Source organism: Amblyomma mixtum, chromosome 4, assembly GCF_055824585.1.
Source record: "Amblyomma mixtum isolate Tamu chromosome 4, ASM5582458v1, whole genome shotgun sequence".
NCBI classification, from domain to species: domain Eukaryota; kingdom Metazoa; phylum Arthropoda; class Arachnida; order Ixodida; family Ixodidae; genus Amblyomma; species Amblyomma mixtum.
The window spans coordinates 139,090,698-139,112,877 of NC_143015.1; the positions used below are offsets into that span (position 1 = coordinate 139,090,698).

Sequence of the window (22,180 nt, forward strand, 5' to 3'; positions counted from 1 at the left end):
AGATTTGCCAGATGTCGAATATGACATGTTATTTTTCGTTTCTAGCTTAAAGTGAACACTCAGTCGATATTGGTATAAATCAAAGATTTTGATTATGCCAGTTTCACGAAAGGACGCTTTGCTGGGTGCTCCATAGTCCACATTAAAGACGTAGCGAAGAAATTCTTTTGCAGAACATGAATTTTTTGTAATGAGGAATTACGTTGAATATGTTGACTATACTACTATATACAACAATATGTGAAGGAGCAGACAAGGGAAGGGAGAAGAGAGTCTTGTTATGACATACATGATGCAAGCCAACAGTCACCGAAACCAAGGAGCATGGGGGATGCTTTTTTTTTATTTGCGGTGTTCGTCATCGGGAGATTAATAGGGTAATTATTTTAAAAATAACTAATTAGAAAACAGAAGAAAAAAACCCACATTCTGCTGGTGGGATCCGAACCCACGACCTCTGAATTTCATGTCCGGAGCTCTACCTACTGAGCTGCCCACTGCTATACTACAGCAAACCGACCACCTGCCACTGTGGTCAGTTTGCTCACAATCCGGCAGGCAGGTTGTGATTACGCTACAAGGTCACGTGACCTAAAGTAGGATACAACTTGAAAAAAACAGCAGTCGCTAACAATGGGCCACGGTCCCCCGCATACTTTATTACTCCGCTGGCCAATCACAACAGTGAAATCAACTTTCAAATGTTTGACTATATTAAACAAACCAGGAATCAAAATTCTAGAGTTTATAATCTCTTTTTCTTCTGATTAGCTTCTTGTTCAAGAAACAAGACAAGTTTTAACAACGGACTACTTCTTTGTCGTGGAGGAATTCTGTGCGCGGAGGCTGAATGTGGGCGGAGCTTCCCTGCAGACTTGAATTGCATCCGACTATAGATGGCCCAGCTGGTGGCTTCTCTGGGGATTTTTCACTCACAACGTCGACGACGGCGACAACGATGCCGGGTTTTCTGCACAACGGGAGCTTCAACGCTACTGCGTTAAAATGGCACCAGTGAGGACGCTTCTGTCATAGGCAGCGTCGCTCACCGGCAGGGCTGCCAACGGGAACCAAGATGGGTGGCGCTGGCTGCTGCAAAGCACCGCTGGCGGCTGGCTGCATACCGGGGACCGGGGGAGTCACAACCATGCACTTGGGCATGTAGTACTTGACCCGTGCTGGCAGCGGAAGGCCCGGCTGTGCTATTTCTCCCTCTGAATGCCAGACTGCGTTGGGCGAATTCAGCTCAGAGGGGCTGGGAATGCTTGCCCTGGTTGCAGGAGCCAGCTCGCTCGACAAAGTTGGGACCTGCAAGCCGAGCTTGCTTTGGAGCCAGTGGGAAATTTGCATTTTAATGCATACTCAGAGTATAGTGTTACTGCTATAGCAAACCATACCAGCTACGAAGAGCTGCTTCGAAACCTGGTTATTTCCCGGGGCCACTCTCTGGAAGTTGGCAGATGAGGGTGCCAGCTAGGAGCGGTAAATAAATACTGTCACTGTTTGTCGTCATCAACTTCAGAAGAGTTGATATGTGTTGCTTTAGCTTTTAATTTGGCTGAATATTATATATATATATATATATATAAGGGATAACAAAATCTTCAAGGCAACTGATTAAAAATATAAGAAGTTGGGGAAGTCACATTGAAAAACTTAACAGATTTATTCAACGTTTCGACCAGGGACTGGTCTTTTTCAAGAAAAGACCAGTCCCTGGTCGAAACGTTGAATAAATCTGTTAGTTTTTCAATGTGACTTCCCCAACTTCTTATATATACATAGGCATGTCATTGTGATATAATATGTCGAGAGTAAAAGGTTGCAGTATTTGACACTGACTGACTATACATAGATATAGGTTGCGAGAGCATGAACTACTTGACTGCTTACAGGAGTACTATATGGCGAAGTATATGCTTCGTTAAAGGAAACATTTATTTGACTCGACGTTTTGATCGGAAGAACGATCTTCAAGATCGGTCTTCTGATCGAAACGTCGAGTCAAATAAATATGTTTCCTTTAACGAAGCGTATATTTTATATATACATTTTTGCTACCTGCCAGGCCCGACCGCAGTTATCAACCACTTTCACAGCTTATAACTTTAATGCAGTTTATTTTACTGCTTGCGGTTGTCGCAGCAGTCAGCATCTCTGACACGACTTTGGCTTGAGCTAGCTGGCAGTTACAAGCAGAGATTTCCCCAGGAATTGAAATTAGGGGCGAAGTGGTTTAGAGGGGAAGTAGTAGTCATTTCTAAATTTTTTATTTGTGTCGATGTGTCGCGTAAACTAGCAACACAACATTTATGACTCCAACATGACAAAGATCACAAAAACTCCCCACCGTGTGTAAAAAAAAAAATAAACTCGTTATGACTTAGGGGTGCCTTCAGAAAAACAAGGTGGTGTGTACAACACCACCTTGTGTGTAGAGAAATGACTTGATTAGGATTGCTGGTCACTGGCCAAAGTCAATAAAGATGGAAAGACGTTTCGGGAGCGCTACGGCTCCCTTGTTCACTATGAAGCAATCGGCGCATGGATCCGTCCTTTTGTAGCACTCAGTAGCGTTTTTAATGATTTAGCATAGATAGAATGTAGAGTCCCGTCATTCCTGTTTAGTGTGTTAGACGATGTCTGTATGATAAGCGACTCAAGATTCTGTCGTGCTGATGTGTTCTTTTCTGTTGTCAATATCTTTACTTGATCCCAGTTAATCTCGTGGCCGGATTCTTGCACATGCTCAGCGATGGCGTTAGATGTTACTTTCTGGTTTCGGACGTCGTTCTGGTGCTCTCTCAGGCGTCACCAATAAAGTCCTTTGTCTCACCAGAACGACGTCCGAAACCAGAAAGTAACATCTAACGCCATCGCCGAGCATGTGCAAGAATCCGGCCACGAGATTAACTGGGATCAAGTAAAGATATTGACAACAGAAAAGAACACATCAGCACGACAGAATCTTGAGTCGCTTATCATACAGACATCGTCTAACACACTAAACAGAAATGACGGGACTCTACATCCTATCTATGCTAAATCATTAAAAACGCTACTGAGTGCTACAAAAGGACGGATCCGTGCGCCGATTGCTTCGTAGTGAACAAGGAAGCCGTAACGCTCCCGAAACGTCTTTCCATCTTTATTGACTTTGGCCAGTGACCAGCAATCCTCCTCATCATGATTCCTGACCAGACGGTATGCCGTCAAACCCTCGACTACATCAAAGAGAAATGACTTGTTATGAGACGTGTCTGCAGAAAATGTCATGTGTTTATAGTCCTTGTTTCCTTGTGCTAGTTCACATTTCTGCAGATACGTTTGCTTCCGAGTTTTGGCCCAGTCAGAATGCCAGATTTCATCACATGGGCCTTATTGAAGGCGTCACAACTGGTGTGATCAAGGAGCAGTGGTTACTACTGTATCAGGTGAAGTGATAGCAAACAATAGCACTCACAGCCGCCTAAATGGGTGGTTACTGGTCAAATCGCCATGCACATACTATCTGCCCTCTTACAACCACATGTGTAAGCAAACCATACCGGTAATATGCTGTCGTAAACTGAAGTATGAATAACCTATTATCAGAAAAAAAAATCATCAGCAAAAACTAAAGACAACAACAAACACAGTCCACAACCGATCAGCGTAAACAGCACACAAAATGGAAATTCTAATCCATCTTGTTACTAGACAGGTGTCTGCTCCTAACCAATCCTCCTGAGGACTATGACCACACAACTTCAACAAGACCACATGGTTGTTCCAGCCAATCTATGAGGTACTGCCACTATGAAAAGGAACACAGTTTGCGCTTTCAACCAATGTTTACCCTATAGGCATTAGTAAAAAGAACATGTTTTTCCAGTCTAAAAGGCAGTTTTCTCTGGGATATACAATAACCACAAGACATTTTAGCTTTAATACAGAAGTAACGACCGAATCCTATCTTTTGCTCAAACTGACCGTTCCCTTTAATTTTGGAGCTGCCAGTACAGTCTATTCTGTTGCTTCCTCTGCTCTCCAGCAACAAGTGAAGGCACTCCATGTCTTGTCGAACATGAGCAAAAAAAAAAAAGCGTGCCTGAATGTTTCAAATCGCGACGTTTTATCCAACACAGTTGAAAGTTGATAAAAAAAAAAGAGGCTGAAAAATGTGACACAGCAGAATAAAAAAATACAAAAGTGCAGGTGAGTGAATCACACAGACACTGGCACAAACCTGAGTGTGTGACGTTAGGGCCATTTTCAGTGCTGGAGAAAACGGAACACTCAACTGCTTCGTTCCACTGGTGGTCAACGAAATGCCAGTCCCAGTCCCTACAAGCAGAACAAAAATGTTGCAAAAAAAAACTGCAGGGGACACTTAAGTTCTACCTTAAGGGTGTAACATTAATGGGTTAAGGGGGGACAGTGGTCTTGAGAAAAAAATTTTTATTAATGAAGTCACAGTTACGAAATCTTCGGGGAATATGTATTTTTGTGTGCCGATTCTAAATATGTCATTTAATTTCATGTAAAACAATTCCTTGAGCATTTATGCACTTTTTATGCAAGTATTTTGCGGAGAGTTTTGAAGAAAATTTGCTGGGGGAAACTCGCTGAAATGTATGCCATTGGGTTCTCTTGACACCAAGGAATACAATAAGGGTGAAATTGTCTTCCTGCCTATCATAGAACTTAAGGTATAGAGTTTTGAAGTTGTCGCTTCAGAAATGAGAAGGAAAGTGTGTATTCCTGTTTCTGAAGTGGCAGCTTCAGTCCCCTAAAACTCATGTTCTATGACAGCCAGGATGATAATTTCACCCTTATTGTATTCCTTGGTGTCAAGAGAACCCAATGGCATACATTTCAGCGAATTTCCTGCAGCAAATTTTCTTCAAAACTCTCCGCTAAATACTTGCATAAAAAGTGCATAAGTGCTCAAGGAATTGTTTTACAAGAAATTAAATGATATATCTAAAATCAGCGCGCAAAAATACATGTGCCCTGAAAATTTCACAATTATGACTGAATCAATAAAATTTTCTTTTCAAGACCAGTGTCTCCCCTTAATGTCCATAAATGTGGAATTGGTAAATCTGATGTTACATTCGTAGATCCATGGGAGTCCTCGTATCACTCTTGGCACAGTGGTGCAGCGATTAAGCAACGCGCTACTACCTAGCAGTGTCAGGTGCTGCCACTGATGGGACTTTTGCGACCCAGGTTGCTCTTCGCGAGCAACCTCTAGTGACCAATCATCAATTTAACTGCCACCTACCATGATGGTCAGTTTGCTTGCAATCTGGTGGGCACATTGTGATGACGCCACAAGGTCACATGACCTAGGTGGCCCATTAGGTTGTCGGAGGAGCAGCCAGCAACTGGAGTGCAGCGAGGCTCCAAAGTGTCGCCAATGCCAACACCGACGCTGGACAATTTTTTCCATCATCCTGGTATACTAATACCCGTGCCACACGCGCACAAAAAATGGCAGTAAATGCTTAAGGCCTTAAGTTTGTTAATGCCATTATTTTCGGACTTGGTGCTACACGTCCACATTTAATGCCATTATCGAAAGTGACGATGACGATAACGCTTGCAAGGTAGTCAGAAGTTTCAACTGACTATAAACATTCCAAATGAGAACAATGTATGGGAAATGTTGTTCAAATGTATTGCAAAAACGATTTTTCAGAAAGTACGGCTGTTCCTGCTTTACAAGTCGAAAAAGTAGCCATAAACTCGCATGTCAGCACATAAGTCAAGAGTATCTGTCAATAAGGCTGGTTAAAATGGCGCTCTTCACATCGAAAATGCGGTATGGATGCCTCATCTGACTGAAAGTTAAGAATTAACCATTTCCTACTGGTTAGGAAGTTGTTACTAACAAAGCTGCGTGCTTTCCTGCGTGTGGAATGGGAACGAAAGTACACATTGCACGGGCGAATGAGTTGTGGCGAACTCAGTAGGTCGCGAATGGCAGTAAGGCTAATGCCATTAAATTTACGCGTGTGGCACCGCACGAATGCCATTAAAACTTAAGGCAGTAAGCACTTAATGACACTAAATCTGTCCGTGTGGCACGGGTATAACACTCTCGCGTTAGGGCTAGTTAGCCTTTCTTACACACATGCTCACCATTGTCCCCTTGCTTCCCTGTAGTAAACCTTGATCTACCTGTACAAATCTGGTGTTAAACAGACTGATTTCTAACATTTGCTAAGGCCAATTGCGCGTACACACTCCTCGTAGCACGCATATCTGCACGCATATCTTGGATGGAATTACAGTGGTGCTCCCTGAAAGCTGCCCTGGTTTCCTCAGGAATAAAATGCTCGGGAACGCCAGCTAAAAGCCACGCCTTACTGGATTACAAACATCAGTGCACTCTCACAGCAACAAGTTGGTAAAGCAGACAAACCACAAGGAAAAGGAACACACAACCCTCGACAATACTTTTCCTGGCAGTGAAAGGAAGGCTACAAGGGCAGAGTGTCTGTAACTGTGCCAATCTGCCAAATAGTTCGGCCTGCACGATAGTGTACCTCGCTGCGTTGTTCTGCCCGTGGTAACTTCCTTCCGTTGCTGGAGCAGTGGGCGCCATCTATTGAAGCTTCTTGTAACTATACGTGCCTAGAAAATTTGTTGCAATAAAGAAAACTATTTTTTGTTCGACTTTCAATGTTGAAAGTTGGCAGTTGTGCTTGAAATATGCTTTAAATAAGAAATACTGGCAATGTAGCATGTTTTAAAGGGGTCGTGAAATGTTTTCCGAAAATTTTGAACGACGTGTGTATTTGGAATTCTGACCCTTCATTATATGGTATACCTTGGTTCGTTTCATCGTCTGGGTTGATTGAATAGCGAAAAAAACTAAATTTCGGTTTCCCAGCGCGCGTCCCCCTCAACTCACAGCAAACGTCATTTTAAGAAGCGAATCAGAGGCTTCTGTCGTCAACACAACATGGCGGCTTAGCGAGGCCTGTTTAGCCATAGCTGACCGAGGTTACAGCACGCATATTGACTCGAATGTGGCACCGTCGTCTGCTCTGAATGGAGTCTGCTAGCTGTCAAGCTGACACATGTGCGAAAACTTGGCCGGCGCGCCGCACCAGTCGCCGCTGCGAACTGCAGCCTACTGCAAGCAGGGACACGGAGCGGCAAGCATCTTTGCGCCGCTAGACTCATGCCCGGCCCACATCCGGTGTAACACTTTGCCACCGCACACCAGCGCCTGCGCGCTGCTTGGCTACCGAAGTTCGCACCAGAAAAGACAAAATAGCGATGTTATCAGAAAGACTGCCGGCTGTACTCGGGCGGCGACAAAGCATGCCTGCCCACGTAGCGCGCTCTCGGCAACGGCGCTGGACGCGGGCGCGCCGGGCGACGAACTGCACTGCTTTCTGGCTGCCCTGGTCGTCGCTAGGCCTGTTTCGCAACGAAGCCGCGGTTGACAGCGCTTCGGAAGTAGCCTGGGTTATAATAAAATGCCTGCTTTTGGCATCGCTTTACTGTCAACAGCATCCTCTCACAACAAAAAATATGGTCATTGTTGCGGTGCGCTCGGCAGCGGACGCCAGGCACGCAAGCCGGACCGCTACGGCCGGGCAGCGGCAGCTGAGCGGCGGTTGTGTCAAGAAATTTGCTCGTATTACAGTTGCTGCTTCTACCAGCAACTCGGCATTGTTCAACGATCCTCAAAAATGATCTATTTTCCACACTTCTTGCTCCCACAGTTCATTATTTACGTGAAGAAAAATTTTTAGCTCATTTTTATGACGCCAGCGGACGGGATCCAGGTTTCCCGGCCGGCATGCAGACTCGATCGCTGTATTTCACATTCGCACCAGAAAAGACAAAACAGCCATGCTATCAGAAAGGCTGCCTGTTATATTCGAGCAGTGGCAGCATGCCGAGCTTTCGGCAACGACGCCGCCTGCGGACGCGCCGCGAGGCTTGCCGGTGGCCGTGGTCGTCGCTAAGCCTACCTGGTTTTGCATCGATACTATCGATACCGCAGCTGAGGGAGCTTCGGAACTGATCAGCGCTATAAAAGGTACTACTCTCGTCACCCCTTTAACTGTGAACCTGTCCCATAATAAAATAAAGATATGCTCGATTTCCGCGACGCCAGCGGAGCTAGCAAATGCCAGCTATGCGAGCGGCGACCAGGCAGTAAATAAAGCGGTCATGGGATGAAATTTGCTTGTATCGCCGAATTAAATACTGCCAGCAACTTGGCATCAGCCAACGATCCTCAAAAATGATTCACTTTTGGCATTCATCTATTCCACTGTGCTTGTTATGAGCGTGAACAAATAATACTAGCGTGTTTTCCTGACGCCGGCGGCGGGCATCCAGGCTGACAGGCCGGCCCCGAGAAACGCGCCCCCAAGCTGGCGCTCTGCCCGCTCGCATTCTGCCCCTTGCAAGTGCGACGCGCCGCGTGCGGCCTGCGGCGAGCTGCTGTCAGTCGTTGTTACGCCGCTCGCAACGGCACGTCGCGCGCCCGGCAAGTAGCATGTCATGCCGAGAGCCCGCGACACCTCTGCCTGCGGGAGCCCCGACCGTGAACCTCCGAACCCGGTCGTGGACTCGAGTCTTTATCTCTATCGCAAGGGGTGGGTTGACTCGCAGCCCGATCTGCAAATTATGCCTAACCCTCTTCACGCTTCTGGAATATATTTTTCTGCAGCAAAGAACAGAAGCGCGGAACCGATGCGCGCCGCGATAGCTGACTCGTTCGTATCGAGTTCATGTAAACAGAGAGTCGTCGAGATGGGCTGACGTTGCTCAGCTCGATTCTCTGACTCAAACCACCGCTGTCAAGGAACACCACCTAGATAGGTTCACGTAAGCAAGGCTATGTCGAGCCGCTGATACTGAAGCCAAGGAGGATGGAGAAGCAGAACCGAAACCGAAACTGGTCCCAGGTCAGTGATTGATGTATGACCACGCGCTGCAGTTTAACAGAGTGCAATTACGCGTGCAAATAATTGAAAAACCTTGTTTCACTTTCTGAATTTCTCATAAAGCTATTATTTTAGGGCAAACGAAAGTTGAAGATATCTCTATACGTTTCTGAATGTCTTAAAATGACGTAGTCGAGTAGTGCGTCTGCCGGCCGACGGCGGCGCATGGTCGTTTCATGAACGTAAAAAGGCAGCGATTTCGAACGGGCTTTATTAAATGCAGACTCAATATTGAGACGAAATATTTCGGAATCAGCATGTCTAATGTTTATGGAAGCAGTACAAATTAAAACCGGGCAGCTTCATTTTCTTTTCACAACCCCTTTAAGAGAAAACTGATCACTGACGCCCAATGAACATTAAAACTCCCATAGACGTCCGGCGGACATCTAGGACGTCTTTAGGATGTCTAAAGGACGTCCAAGGGAGTTTCAGTGTCCATTGGGAGGCCAGGAGTAAATTCTGCTACATAAAAGGAGAGGGCGTGTTTCAGTTCCATAGTTTCCACTTCACTGCCAAGAAAAGTTGTCATGGGGTATAGGCAGCACAACCAATTCTTTTTCTCGCTGCCTTGTCACAAATGTTAATGATCACACCTACCTGGAATGACCTTGACAGGAGTGTTCTCGGCATCCTCTTCCAGCGTGAGGTCGATGACATCATTTGACGATAACGAAGCCGTCTGAGTAGCTGCACAGGAAGGTGCTGGCACGGGCTTAACCGACACACCCCCAGGCAATGTGGTGGAGCCAAAGGGAGTGCTATCTGCCTCCTAAAATAAAATGCGGTGTCTGTGCTCACAAGGTCTAGTTTTAAAAGACTTCAGTACTGGTTTCTTACTGAATTACAAAAAAGAAAATGAAATGTTTAGAAAGTGCTTGTCTGACAGTGGTCAAACTTGGCAGAGAAAAAATTTGCAGCCTGCTTGATCAGATAAACATGAATGGCATATCTTTCAAGAGCACTCTCCAACATGGGCCAAACATGTCTGTGCAACACTTTTAGAGGCCAACGGGGTGAATGTCAGAGATTTTGGTGCTCAGCTCACGCAAATGTATTCCCAAACACAGTAATACTAGAAGCTTTCCACATTCGCACCAGCAACGATATCTGTATAAGACATCTGTCTATTACCCTGGCAGAAACAAGAATTGCTTTATCCAGTACATCATGACAGACCTCCTTTTCTTACCATATTCTTTTATCGTAAGCACCCCTTTCACATGACTTTTTGCAAGGCATAAGCATCTTTTTTTCTGCCTTCATGAATTATGCTCTTTAAGTTAAATTTTTGCTCCCAATTTAATGCTAGTTCTGTACGCTCCCCATCTGATGTCTTAACGTCTATGCATTACTGCAGTGATGGGTGATGAAGTTCCTTGTACAGCTACTGCTGGCAGAATGTTTGACGAAGAAGAAATGGCTGCTACCCTTATACAGCTATCAACGCCAGAACTTTTGGTGAAGGAACAGCTGACACCTCCACTGCAGCTTTCACTAAGCCCTGAACAACAGCATGCATGTACCATCTACTGCCAAGCACTGACCAACTCTGCCCTGTGCCTCCACATACTGTTCAACAAAATGCAAGAGTTCAGTCACATGCAATAAACTGCAATAAACTGCCTAAATTAGCTATACTTTGAATCTACCACTGTAATACCCGTGCCACACGGACAGATTTAATGCCATTAAGTGCTTACTGCCTTAAGTTTTAATGGCATTCGTGCGGTGCCACACGCATAAATTTAATGGCATTAGCCTTGCTGCCATTCGCGACCTACTGAGTTCGCCACAACTCTTTCGCCCGTGCAATGTGTACTCTCGTTCCCATTCCCCACGCAAAAAAGCATGCAGCTTTGTTAGTAACAACTTCCTAACCAGTAGGAAATGGTTAATTCTTAACTTTCAGTCAGATGAGGCATCTATACCGGATTTTCGATGTGAAGAACACCGTTTTAACCAGCCTTATTGACTGGTACTCTCGACTTATGTGCTGACATGCGAGTTTATGGCTACTTTTTCGACTTGTGAAGCAGGAGCAGCTGTATTTTCTGGAAAATCGTTTTTACATTACATTTGAACATCATTCCCGATATATTCTGCTCATTAGGAATGTTTATATTAAGATGAAACTTTTGACTACCTTGCAAGCGTTATCGTCATCGTCACTTTCGATAATGGCATTAAAAGTGGACGTGTAGCACCAACTCCGAAAGTACTGGCATTAACAAACTTAAGGCCTTAAGCATTTACTGCCATTTCTTCTGCGCGTGTGGCACGGGTATAACCCTCCTCACCAACTGGATTCACTTGCACCGAGCCAATGGCACAAAGTGGCCACATTTACAGGCAGTACATGAACATGAGATGTTTCACTCGCTCAAAGACAACCATTCTAAGAACACCAGCAATGAAAGTAAAAAGCATCCCAAGTGTAGCGTATGAACTCTATATGTAATGGAAGGGCCCAAACAAACATTAGTTTTTGCAGAAGAACCACGCGGTTGCGATATTTTAACAAAATACTGTCACATATCGCATATGACACACCATGCAGTTACGGGCACTTTTTGTGAGCATACCCTCTATAACTACATCTCAAATGGTTATAACTAAACGGTAATTACTATATTGAATTAGAGAACAGAAGTTTCTCAAATAAAACATTTTTTTCCAGCCACAGCAGCTCCCTGAAATGCGGTTGCTACAGCATTTGTGCCGCCTCTGTAGCCGTGGAGGTTGTTGTAATGCGGTCACATGAAACAGCTTGAAGCTGGTGCGGTCTCACGAAACAGAGCATCACTGCCTTTACAAGTCGAAAGATTTGTCAAGAAAAGTAAAGAAGGGCAGCATAGAATGCATTTGCTTAAATAGGAAATAGGGCCGATGGTCCAAGCACCTATCCAAAGCTAGCAATGGTGGAAACCAGGCCTTGCTCTTGCTTGATTGGATGAACACATCCATTTCACAGCTTATTCATGCAGCTGTGTTTCCTGCACCTGAGATTCTTGATTTGCATAGTCTTCCAATAAGCTGACAAAGATGCTTGTGCTGTGCATTAACCATGCACGGTGCGAATGTGTTTTAGATGAATCCAATTTCTTTTGGTTCTCTTTCAAGACTTCTTTTTCTTCTCATCATTGTTTTCCACTGATGAAATCCACAACTCTATAGAGTACCGAAATTACCCATAACTTCATGCCGTGTCATATGTGATACGGAAGTACATAGGTTTGTTGAAACGTAGCCTGAAGACCTATCATGCCACAGATGTTATAATGCCATGACTAGGGCCCGGAAATTTAGCCACTAAAGAACCGCGAAATAGGCAGGCATCTAGGCTCTAAAAGATATTGAAATAGGCGCTATAAAGCAAAAATAGGCGCTTTGAATAATACTCTTTATTCATAAGTACAATATTTGTAAGTCAAGCACGGAGTGTACTCAGTCCTCAACTGAATCAATAAAGCTCATTCTCAGGTTTTCGAACTTGAAGCTCATTCGGTATTCGTTAAGCATAGCTTTGTAATTTAAAAGGTTTCTTTTGACATCACATGAACTTAGTGGCACAAACCTAAAACATGAGAGTTGATAAACGCTTAGCCTTCAGGTGGTGTGGCCTGACTGTCTCCGCGTAGAAAATCTCTGATTTCGGAAATTGTTTCTAGGCATCTATTTTTTTCTACCAATTGTTGCAGCTTCGTAGAAGCAGTAGATCCCTCTCCTTCCAGTCCCCGAAGTGCTGCTGGTACTTCTGCCACTACCTTCAACGATTCATCTGTTGAGAGTCCAGCCTTTTCTAACTTTGTCATCCTTTCCGTCAATTTTGAGAAGTTTGCACTAATGTATGTCACATCTCTTTCCATACTCGCTTCTTGCTACACTTCGAGACTTCATTACACTGCGTTCAAGTTACAATTCGAGAAAAACATTCGCGGAGACCCGCGCCTTTTGTGCGTGCATCCGCGTGTGCCTTTCACCACACATAGACAGATGTCTCAAAATTGAAAAACGGTACCGAGGGCCGAAGTGCCGAATTTAGGCATTTATAGGCAAAAAGTGTGGTTAAATAGGTAGTATTTCCTAAAAAATGATAAAAAGGCAGGCAAGTGCAAAAATCCCCCGTTTAGGCATTTATAGGCATGTTTAGGCAAATGCCTAAATTTCCAGGCCCTAGCCATGACAAAAGTGGCTGTTTTGCTTAATCACTTTTACGTGATGCTGCCTCCACTGCGATTGAAAATAATGTTTTTTTTAGTGGTCAAATTTGAGCAGAAAAGGGGCAACACTGCCTTTGAAAAAAAATAAATAAACCGTTGAAAAAAAAAAATAACTTGAGAAAAGCTTCCAAAGGTTGATTTACTGTAGGCAGGGCTTCCAGACAGTACATAGTGTTATGCTAAATCAGCAAGGCTTCCTCTCTTAGTTTGCACGGCTACCTACGACAAGTAATAAGCCGCATAACACATATGAATGCTACGCAAAAAAGGGTTAATAGCTTCTCAAAGAAAGTTAAACACCAAAGTCGACCCAACGTCCGAGTCAGCACAGTGGTGTCGTTACCTTCAAAAGCAGTTTCCGTAGAAGTTCGGAGCTGCTGCCAGTATCAGTGGCAGCCCCGGATGGACGGCAGGAAGGTGGCTCAGCTGTTGCCATGACGACAGGTGCTGTTGCCATGGGAACCGGAGGCGCTCCAACACTGGACGCAGATGCGAGCTTCTGCAGCTCGGAAGGAGCTAGCCGTACTACCTTGCCAACACAACCCTGCATAAAATAGTTTGCAGAATCGCTCACTGCCAAAAACAGCCAATGGAACCAAGCCAACAAGGCGGCCACAGTAGTAAGGCAGAAACACTTCCTCGAAAGAAGTAGCACCGTCTGACTGCTCTGATTACCCCTTCAAGTGCTTCATGTACAGTCTTTGTCAAAAGTAACCAGGCTGCATGGTTTGCTTCTAGCTCGTACAGTGTAGTCCTTACAGCTTCCGTGAAGCTGCAATGGTTGTTAGAGGTAAGGACTGGGGGGTCTTCTTACCTTCAAACAAATTTTGATGTTTAGGAAGGTCACAAGGGCTCCACTATACAAGCTAGAAGCAAATGATGCAGCCTGGTTACTTTTGACAAAGACTGTACATTTGTACAAGCGTCCTGAATACTTTCAGATCCCTGTGTAGAAGAATGTGGGCACTAAAATAAAGTGCCAAAATATGCGCGAGATCATTCACAGCACCATTTTAAGCCAGGCATGTGAAATGAACCAAAAAATCATTTTTAAGATGGATCCTTCCATGCTTCATGTTAGCTGTGGTACGGCTCTGGTCAGTGCAAATTAATCTTTTTTTTTTTTTTACAAGGACGATTACCCTCAAATGCTCTTAAAATGTGCTGATTTGTTTGCATAACGAGTTCTTTTGACAGGAATGAGTCGGATGCAGTACACTCGAGACCCTGAAACCAGTGTTTAGTAATCACGCGGAGACGTGAGATCTCAACTGAAACTGCATAATTAGGCATCCAGCAGGAGAGGAATTTTTTATGCGCAATCTTGGCATGCTCTTCAATAAAACTCGAAAAATTACCATTTTATTTATTTATTCATTCAATAAACCCCTAAAGGCCCTCAATCGAGGGTATTACATAGGGGGGAGCAATGACACACAACACAAAATAAAATTGAGCAAGCGCCAATGTGCTATACATAAGAACAGAAAGCACATGTAGAAAACAAAAGAAATAAACAAAAACCTGTAGTATACATTGTAATTTACACAAAAAAAGAACAGATAGTGTTTTAGAGGCATAACAACCGCAGGAACAAAACAAAATAACAAAAAAGCTGAATGCAGCATGTGGTACAATCAATTAGTGAAGCTAAACAGACATTTGGGTTAGAAGGTCCTGAAACTTATTAAGATCCCGTTCAGAAGCGATGTGTGATGGAAGATTATTCTAGTCGACTATAGTACGTGGTATGAAAGAGTTAGCAAACGAAGAAGTGTGGCATGATATGCGTTTAACTTTCAGCGGGTGGTCGCTACGTGGAAAAAAAGATTCAGGTGGGAAAAAAGATTCCCCAATTTACATGTTAATTTGTGTCTGAATGGGATGTCTTTTACAAAGTACAGCAAGAAAGGGTCACCCAGGAAGCTGCTGCTCTATATAGTATGCAATTCATGTTTATCAGTCCTTAAAGAAAGCATAAGTATATGTGTGCGAAGAGTGCTATTTCAATTGAAACTAAACTTTAATCAAATAGTCTGAACAGTGGTGAAAGAAAAGACTGCATTATGAAAAAACTTGGGATACTGAAAACTGCGTGGAAAGAGTTCTCAGAAAAACTCCACAGATTTTTCACCGTCCTGTCAGGCTCCGATACTTGCAACCCGCCCCCTGTCCTCTCAAAACTGAGAGAAAAAAGGCTGAAAGGTGAGAGGAAACCGTCACCAGTGTTGCTTTAATGCATTTCCCAAACCCTCCAACTGGGAATACATACTGATTTGCATACAAATTAAGAAATGCTCAGAAAATGCCCCGTAGATCTTGGCACAAGTTAGCATCAGCGCTGCATTATACTTTTCGATATATAAAGCTTGGCTCAAGTTCATTTTGAAAGTCATCTCTATGCGACTTTTGAAGCTTCTAATTATGTGACAATATGATGATTGCTTGGTCCCTAGTTGGATCAGACCTGAAATTCCAGTATTTAACAGCCTGGTTTTCGAATGCGGCTGTTGTTTAAGCGGGGGGAGGCTTTGGGTCACTCCTCTGTATCCGCTGGTAATAAAGTTTCATCAACACCACACGTGCTATGCTGCGCTCAATCCTTTTGTATTTTTCATTTCATGTAATCATTTTCATATATTTCTGCATGTACAGTAAATCTGTCTTGCCATGCATGCGCTGTCAAGGACAACCTAACCTGAAACAGCAAAGCAATAACCAAGAAATACTGGTGACATATCGCTGCAAGAACATGAACCAGTAACGCGAAGAGTACAAGAAACATAGGCATGACAGTGCTTTCAACCACCTCGTCTCATGGTCTCATTCTTGGTTTCTTTCCTCATGGTAATTCAAACGAAATTGAGCAGCAAGGTTTGTGTCTGCAAACTATGATTCCACCAAAAGCTCCTCTCAGATTTGCAAAAATTTGGGCTGGCCTTTACTGCAAGACAGATGCAAATACCTTAAGCTATTTCACAATATTTTTATAGGCTCAACAGGTTTGTCTAAAGATTCATACATGAAAGCTCCCAGCTACATATCCTCCCGTTTAGATCATTCTTTAAAGGTTCAAGAATACCAGTGCCGTGTAAATGTCTTTAAAAACTCATTTTTTTCCCAGAACAGTGCCTGACTGGAATAAATTGCCGGAAGAAGTTGTCTTAGCCCAGCAATCTTCTTTTGAAAATGCTCTGTCGCGACTTTCGTTGAATTAACTTTTTCTTTTGCGTCTTTTTTGCTCTCATGATTCTTTTGTTATAAGTTTGCTCAGTATTAGAATGCGTTGTATTTTTTATTGTTCGTTTGTTTTGTACACAGTGTCATCTGCATGACATTGTATGCTTTGCAACTGTATCCCCTCTACAAAAATGCCCTCAACGGGCGCTGTAGGTATCTGAATAAATAAATAAATAAATGGTTGTAAAGAACCTAATTTTTACTCACCACTCTCATCATTTCAGGTTAGGTTTACCATGATCGTGATAACTTTGAGCACACGCATACCTTCTGTCCTTGTTTCATCATTTCTGGTGCTCTCACTGAGCTAATGAACAGTTCAGACGCGCGGGACTGTATGACGCAGACAAGATATGAAACATACCGTTTCATCTGGCAGCGGAGTTCCTCCATTATTTGTATCGATGATAACCTGTATAGCCTCTGATTGTGATGTTGACGACGGAGCATTCTGCAACAGCACAGACAACTTGTTTAAACACGGGCTCAGCCCAAGCAGGGATTCATTTCAAACCAAAATGCAAATTGCGATTCCTCAACACATGTCACAATGTTCACCAGCTAACGTGCGGGTTTAGCCTCAAGTTTAGTCAGATACTTTTTGATTTCTACACATACAAGAGATCTGTAATCAGACCCAATAAATAAGTGAGGTAATTAAATAGTAAATAAAATCTTTAAATTGTGCTCTTGATTCACTATTTGTTCCTAAGTATTTGACCAAAGTTTATTGTTCTTAGACATTCAGAATAAATTCTAATTAGTCAAATGAAATTGTGTTCCATCATTTTCTTATGGGAGCCGAGACACCAAACTTTCAGAGAGTGTTTTTGCCCTGGAATGAAGCATATGTTATCAGGAAACATGGATCACCATGTGGAATTTGTCAGCCCTCATTAAATACACTTTCTAATTGAATTTTATTTTGTATATAGTTTGTTCTGGTTTCCGTTGCCAGACATTGGTCGAAACGTCATGAGTATGAGATCACATGAAGCATATAAAACTGGAATATAGCCTCTGCTTTGTAGTTTTAACTCATTCAAATATGTATCTACATGGAAAGATTTCAGTGCACACTGTAGAAATTCAAATTCTTGTACCCTTTACAACAGCAACCTTTAGAGCTCAAGAAGCAGCTTCAAACACAAATTTCCATTCATCACCATCATCATCATCAGATTGACTACGCCCACTGCAGGGCAAAGGCCTCTCTCATATCTCTCCAATCAACCCCGTTTTGTGCCAGCTGCGGCCACCGTATCCCCACAAACTTTTTAACCTCATCCGTCTACCTAACTTTCTGCCGTCCCATGCTACGCTTGCCTTCTCTGGAATCCAGTCTCCTACCCTAAATGACCCTCAGTTAACTTGCCTTCACATTACACGCCCTTCCCAGGCCTATTTCTTCTTCTTGATTTTGACTACGATATCATTATTTGGTGTTTGTTCTCTGATCTGTTTTCCTCTCTTCCTATCTCTTAATGTTACAGCTATAATTTTTCTTTCTATAGCTCGTTGCATTGGCCTTAAGTTGAACCCTTTTCGTTAGCCTCCACGTATCTGCCACACAGGTGAGTACAGGTAAGATACAGCTGTTATGTACTTTTCTCTTGAGGGATATTGGCAAACTGCCATCCATGATCTGCGAGTACCTGCCATATGCGCTCCACCCTATTCTTATTCTTCTAGTTATTTCACTCTCCTCATTCGGACCTGCGGTCACTACCTGTCCTAAAAAGACTCATTTCCTTACCCCTTCCAGCAAACTGCTGTATCTTGCAAGACTGCTGATTACTATTTTGACCTTCTGCACATTCATTTTTAGACTCACCGTTCTGCTCTGCTTGTCTAAGTCATTGATCACGTTTTGCAATTCATCTCCTGAGTAGCTTAGTAAGGCAATGTTGTTAGTGAATCGTAGATTACTAACACATTCTCTATTAACTCTTATCCACAACTGTTCCCAATCCAGGCCTTTGAATACCTCCTGTGCAGTGAAGGGCACTGGCAAGACCACATCTCCCTGCCTGACACCCTTCCTTGGAATTCTATTCCTGTGTTTACAGAGGACTAGCTTGCTATGCAGCCATTATAGATATAGTCCAGTGATTTTACATAAGGCTCTTCTACACCCTGACTCCGTAATGCCTGCGTGACCACTGAGGTTTCGGCAGAGTAAAACACGTTCCCATAATCTGTGAAGGCTATATACAGGGGTTGGCCATCCATCCGTCTCCATTACGCCCCTTTAAAAACAACAAAAATCGCCGTACCGTCGTCGTCAACGTGGAGGCGTTGCCTGTGGCCACTACAGTCTGCTGAGTTGGCATCAGTGAGCTTGTCTGCGAGGCACCAAAACTAGGACGGACAGCCATCGATTGGGAGAAATGTGGAGAAGCACTCCTTGCGCCGGATACAGATCTTGTTATGGCAACTGGTGGTATCGCCATGGCAACCGGTGGCATTGCCATGGCAACTGGTGGCCCTGCCACGACAGGTGCAACCGGTGTCCCTGCCATGACTGGTCCAAATGAAGGCTGCTGATTGACACACGGGAGTTGCACCAACATGCCAACTGCCCCCTGCATTGAACCGGTTTAAGAAATATGCAGTAGGGAAACATAGCAAACCAAACCAAGGCAAGCGACAGAGCAACAGAAGCATGGCATGAAAAGTTTTTCGAAAGAGCCTTAAACCACAGCTTCAGCACTGTGTGTGCTCCTGTGAATGAGTTGGCCAAGTTAGATGTTTAATTGGTCTAGTAGGTGACCTGATATATAAAGGCATAATAACTCTTTTCCTACTACCACCTATTGACCATCGCTAGCCTACTAACAATGGATTTCCATTCCTTCCAATTGCTGCAAGGCTGCACTCGGTGTCTGTAGCCAGTAATAAGAAGAAAGCCTTTAATGGCTCATACTCGTGGCCATGACTCTGTCCGTCTGTTACATCTGAAGTGAAAGTCATAACCAGTCATTACTGGTCACAGGTCATGACTAAACAGTCATTAACCAGTCATCAACTAATTAGTCATTAGCCAATCATGACTAGTAAGTCAACTAATTAGTCACGACTAACTAGCCATTAACCAGTCATCAACTAATTAGTCATTGATCAATAATGACTAGTTAATAAACTAATTAGTAATTAGTCATGACTAACTAGTGATTAACCAATCATAACTAGTTAGTCATTAACCAATGGTGACTAGTTAGTCATGAGTCATGACTAGCCAATCCAAGTCGCCCATAGCTGCCTCGTGTGTGCCAACGGCCGTGCAGCCAAAGTTACGTGGAAAGGCTTTTGCCTCGCGCACTTTAGATCATCAAAGTGCCCCCTGAATTTTTTGTACACAGAAACCACACTCACTGAAGTTAAGTTTCTTGCACTGAAACCAAACCACCAGCCCATGGGCATATTCTCAACAGGTGGCAGCACTCTCCCATTTGGAGCAGTGTAGGTCTGTTCAATTTGGCTGCACTTGCTACACCAGTTCACCTCTGTGCGTTCATCGAGCAGGCGGGCTTGACTTCCCGCTTGCTCTTCGCCAGGTAGTGCACGTGCGACACGAAAGCTCCGTTGGTGCTACCTCGGACGGTATACGCGGCCGGGCGCCCCACCCCGGCCGCTAGTGCAGTGTGCCGCGCGCGCGATTAGTCCGAGACAGGACGGTACGTGCGCGCGGTTATGTGTACATACAATTTACTGCCTTTTTTGTAAGTGATTGTTTGCAGTGGCCACTCGCGCGCACTTATTTTCGGACAATGCTTGGATATTAGCGCGCGAGCGGTGCGAACTTGATTACTTTTGTATTTTGTAAATAGTGTACAAAGCTCTCCCCTGTCCTTTCTTGCTGTCGCTCCCCTTTATACCCTCTTCACTATCCTCTCCCTTTCCCTTTCATTTCCACCGGCTGCAGCTCGGGTGCTTAAGATATTAGATAGCAAATGCCACGGCCGGCAACACTCTTTTGCTTCACCTTTGTTTATTTTTTATTTTTAAAACCACACCAGTTCAAGGAGTGCAGCACTTTCGGATTCTTTTTTGCCAATGTAGCGCATCCCCACTGGACTTCTGCATTCACTCTGCAAACGTGCCTGACTAGTGCGACACGACTTCTTGGCTGCCTTGCACTCTCCGAAGTGGAAGTGCAGCTGAAGTACAGCGGCAGCACCCATGCACAGTTGAAAGAGACATGACCGCAGTATTAACAGAATGGTTGCAGTTCTTTCTTCAAAGGAGGAGACGGGTATCACTTTGTGGCATCAGGATTATAAACCCGTGTGGTCAAGGTTCAATTCATTTATTTTCAACTCGAGGTTGAAGGCCCCAGGCGAAAAAGCCCAGGCGAACAGCTTGAAAGGTGCCTTGGGGGCCCATACAAGGCAGCAGTGGTTACAGACTAAATTACAGTGTGATTACACATCTTCAAACAATCATTCAAACAACTATGGAGTACAATAATTAACAAAACAATCGTTGTTAATGAGAATTTCAGGTGATCGGCGTTCTGCCTCAATTCACCCTGAACATCAGAAAACATTGCGGAATTCCCATATGTCAGTCGTACTCTAATACAATGTTAGCATGATTATTGTACACAGGTTGTTTAGTGGGTTACAAAATATTGTCGCATTTGTTTTTTGCTGTAGGTCTCGAAATATACATCCTTCTTTTCATAATCATTGAGAAGAAATGGAAGCATGTACTGTAGGGACTGACGCAACTGTCACAACTGCGAGTACGACCATCGCTTTTTTGTTTGCGTAAACTTGCGGTACTCTTTAAAAACGTTTGAAGGGCATTATTTGCGTAAAAGAAAGTATGCAGTAAGCGAAATTCTAGATAATGTTGATATTCTAGATTCTAGATATAATTATAGATAAAGGTGAGCCCCATGGGTAGCATTTCAGCACATATTTGCAAATAATATGTGTGTAATGTAAATTAGTGAAACCGGTTCACGGCAACACTTCACCCTGGTTTGCTGTTAAAAATATGCTCGACGGTTCGGGCTGTTAATGGTGCAGTGAAGAGGAATCTGAACTCGTCTTTTTGCCATGGGAACTCAATCTACACGTTCCGAGCATTCTTAGAAACTTCCATTTATTGCCCTGTGTGGCCGATTTCCCCAATTAAATCGGATTAATGTCCGGCTCCCACCTTTTTTTTTTAATTCTCCCCGTACGGTCGGCGGAGTCGACCAACGCGTGGAGTGCCTTTCACCCAGTCCCGTGGCGACTTGCCGCTCTGTCATCGGCGGAGTAATACGTAGTAGTCCGTAGAACCAAATAGTCCGCGTGTATTTTTGTTTCTGCGGGCTTATTTTGCGGCTATATTATCTGCAAATGAAACTATTTATTCACGTAAACCTAAAAAACAAATATAAAGCGAAAGCAAAGCCTCCACGGAGCTGCCTGAAAGGCACTTCACGCGTTGGTCGACTACGCCCACCGTACGGGGAGAATTCAAAAAATAAAGGCGGGAGTCGGACGTTAAAACGATTTAATTAGGAAATCGGCCACACAGGGCAATAAGTCGAAGTTTCTAAGAATGCTAGGAACGTGTAGATCGAGTTCCCGTGGCAAAAAGACGAGCTTAGATTCCTCTTCAGTGCACCTTTAATGGCCGCTGATTCGGACAGCATGCAGCTGGCAGCAATTTTATGGCGACGCCACAGCAAGCAAACGACGAGGCCTGCACTTGAACTGCCTGAACTGGTGCTGCACGCTCACGACAGTGCCAAGT

At 44.0% G+C, this 22,180-nt stretch overlaps 1 protein-coding gene across 4 annotated transcripts in view; it reads right to left on the minus strand.

The window, feature by feature from the left end:
- Positions 1-22,180, minus strand: part of LOC149348460 (uncharacterized) — a 46,059-nt gene that overhangs the window by 7,710 nt on the left and 16,169 nt on the right. For 3 of the 4 annotated variants that reach the window (XM_089588111.1, XM_089588110.1, XM_089588112.1), the window contains 6 exons: positions 18,703-19,011; positions 16,791-16,877; positions 13,530-13,730; positions 9,564-9,735; positions 4,229-4,326; positions 1,050-1,308 (listed from right to left, as the gene is read on the minus strand). In XM_089588111.1, the coding sequence (XP_089444237.1) occupies positions 1,050-1,308; positions 4,229-4,326; positions 9,564-9,735; positions 13,530-13,730; positions 16,791-16,877; positions 18,703-19,011 (1,126 nt within the window). The remainder of the gene's footprint in view (positions 1-1,049; positions 1,309-4,228; positions 4,327-9,563; positions 9,736-13,529; positions 13,731-16,790; positions 16,878-18,702; positions 19,012-22,180) is intronic. The other variant, XR_016292751.1, reaches the window with a different exon arrangement.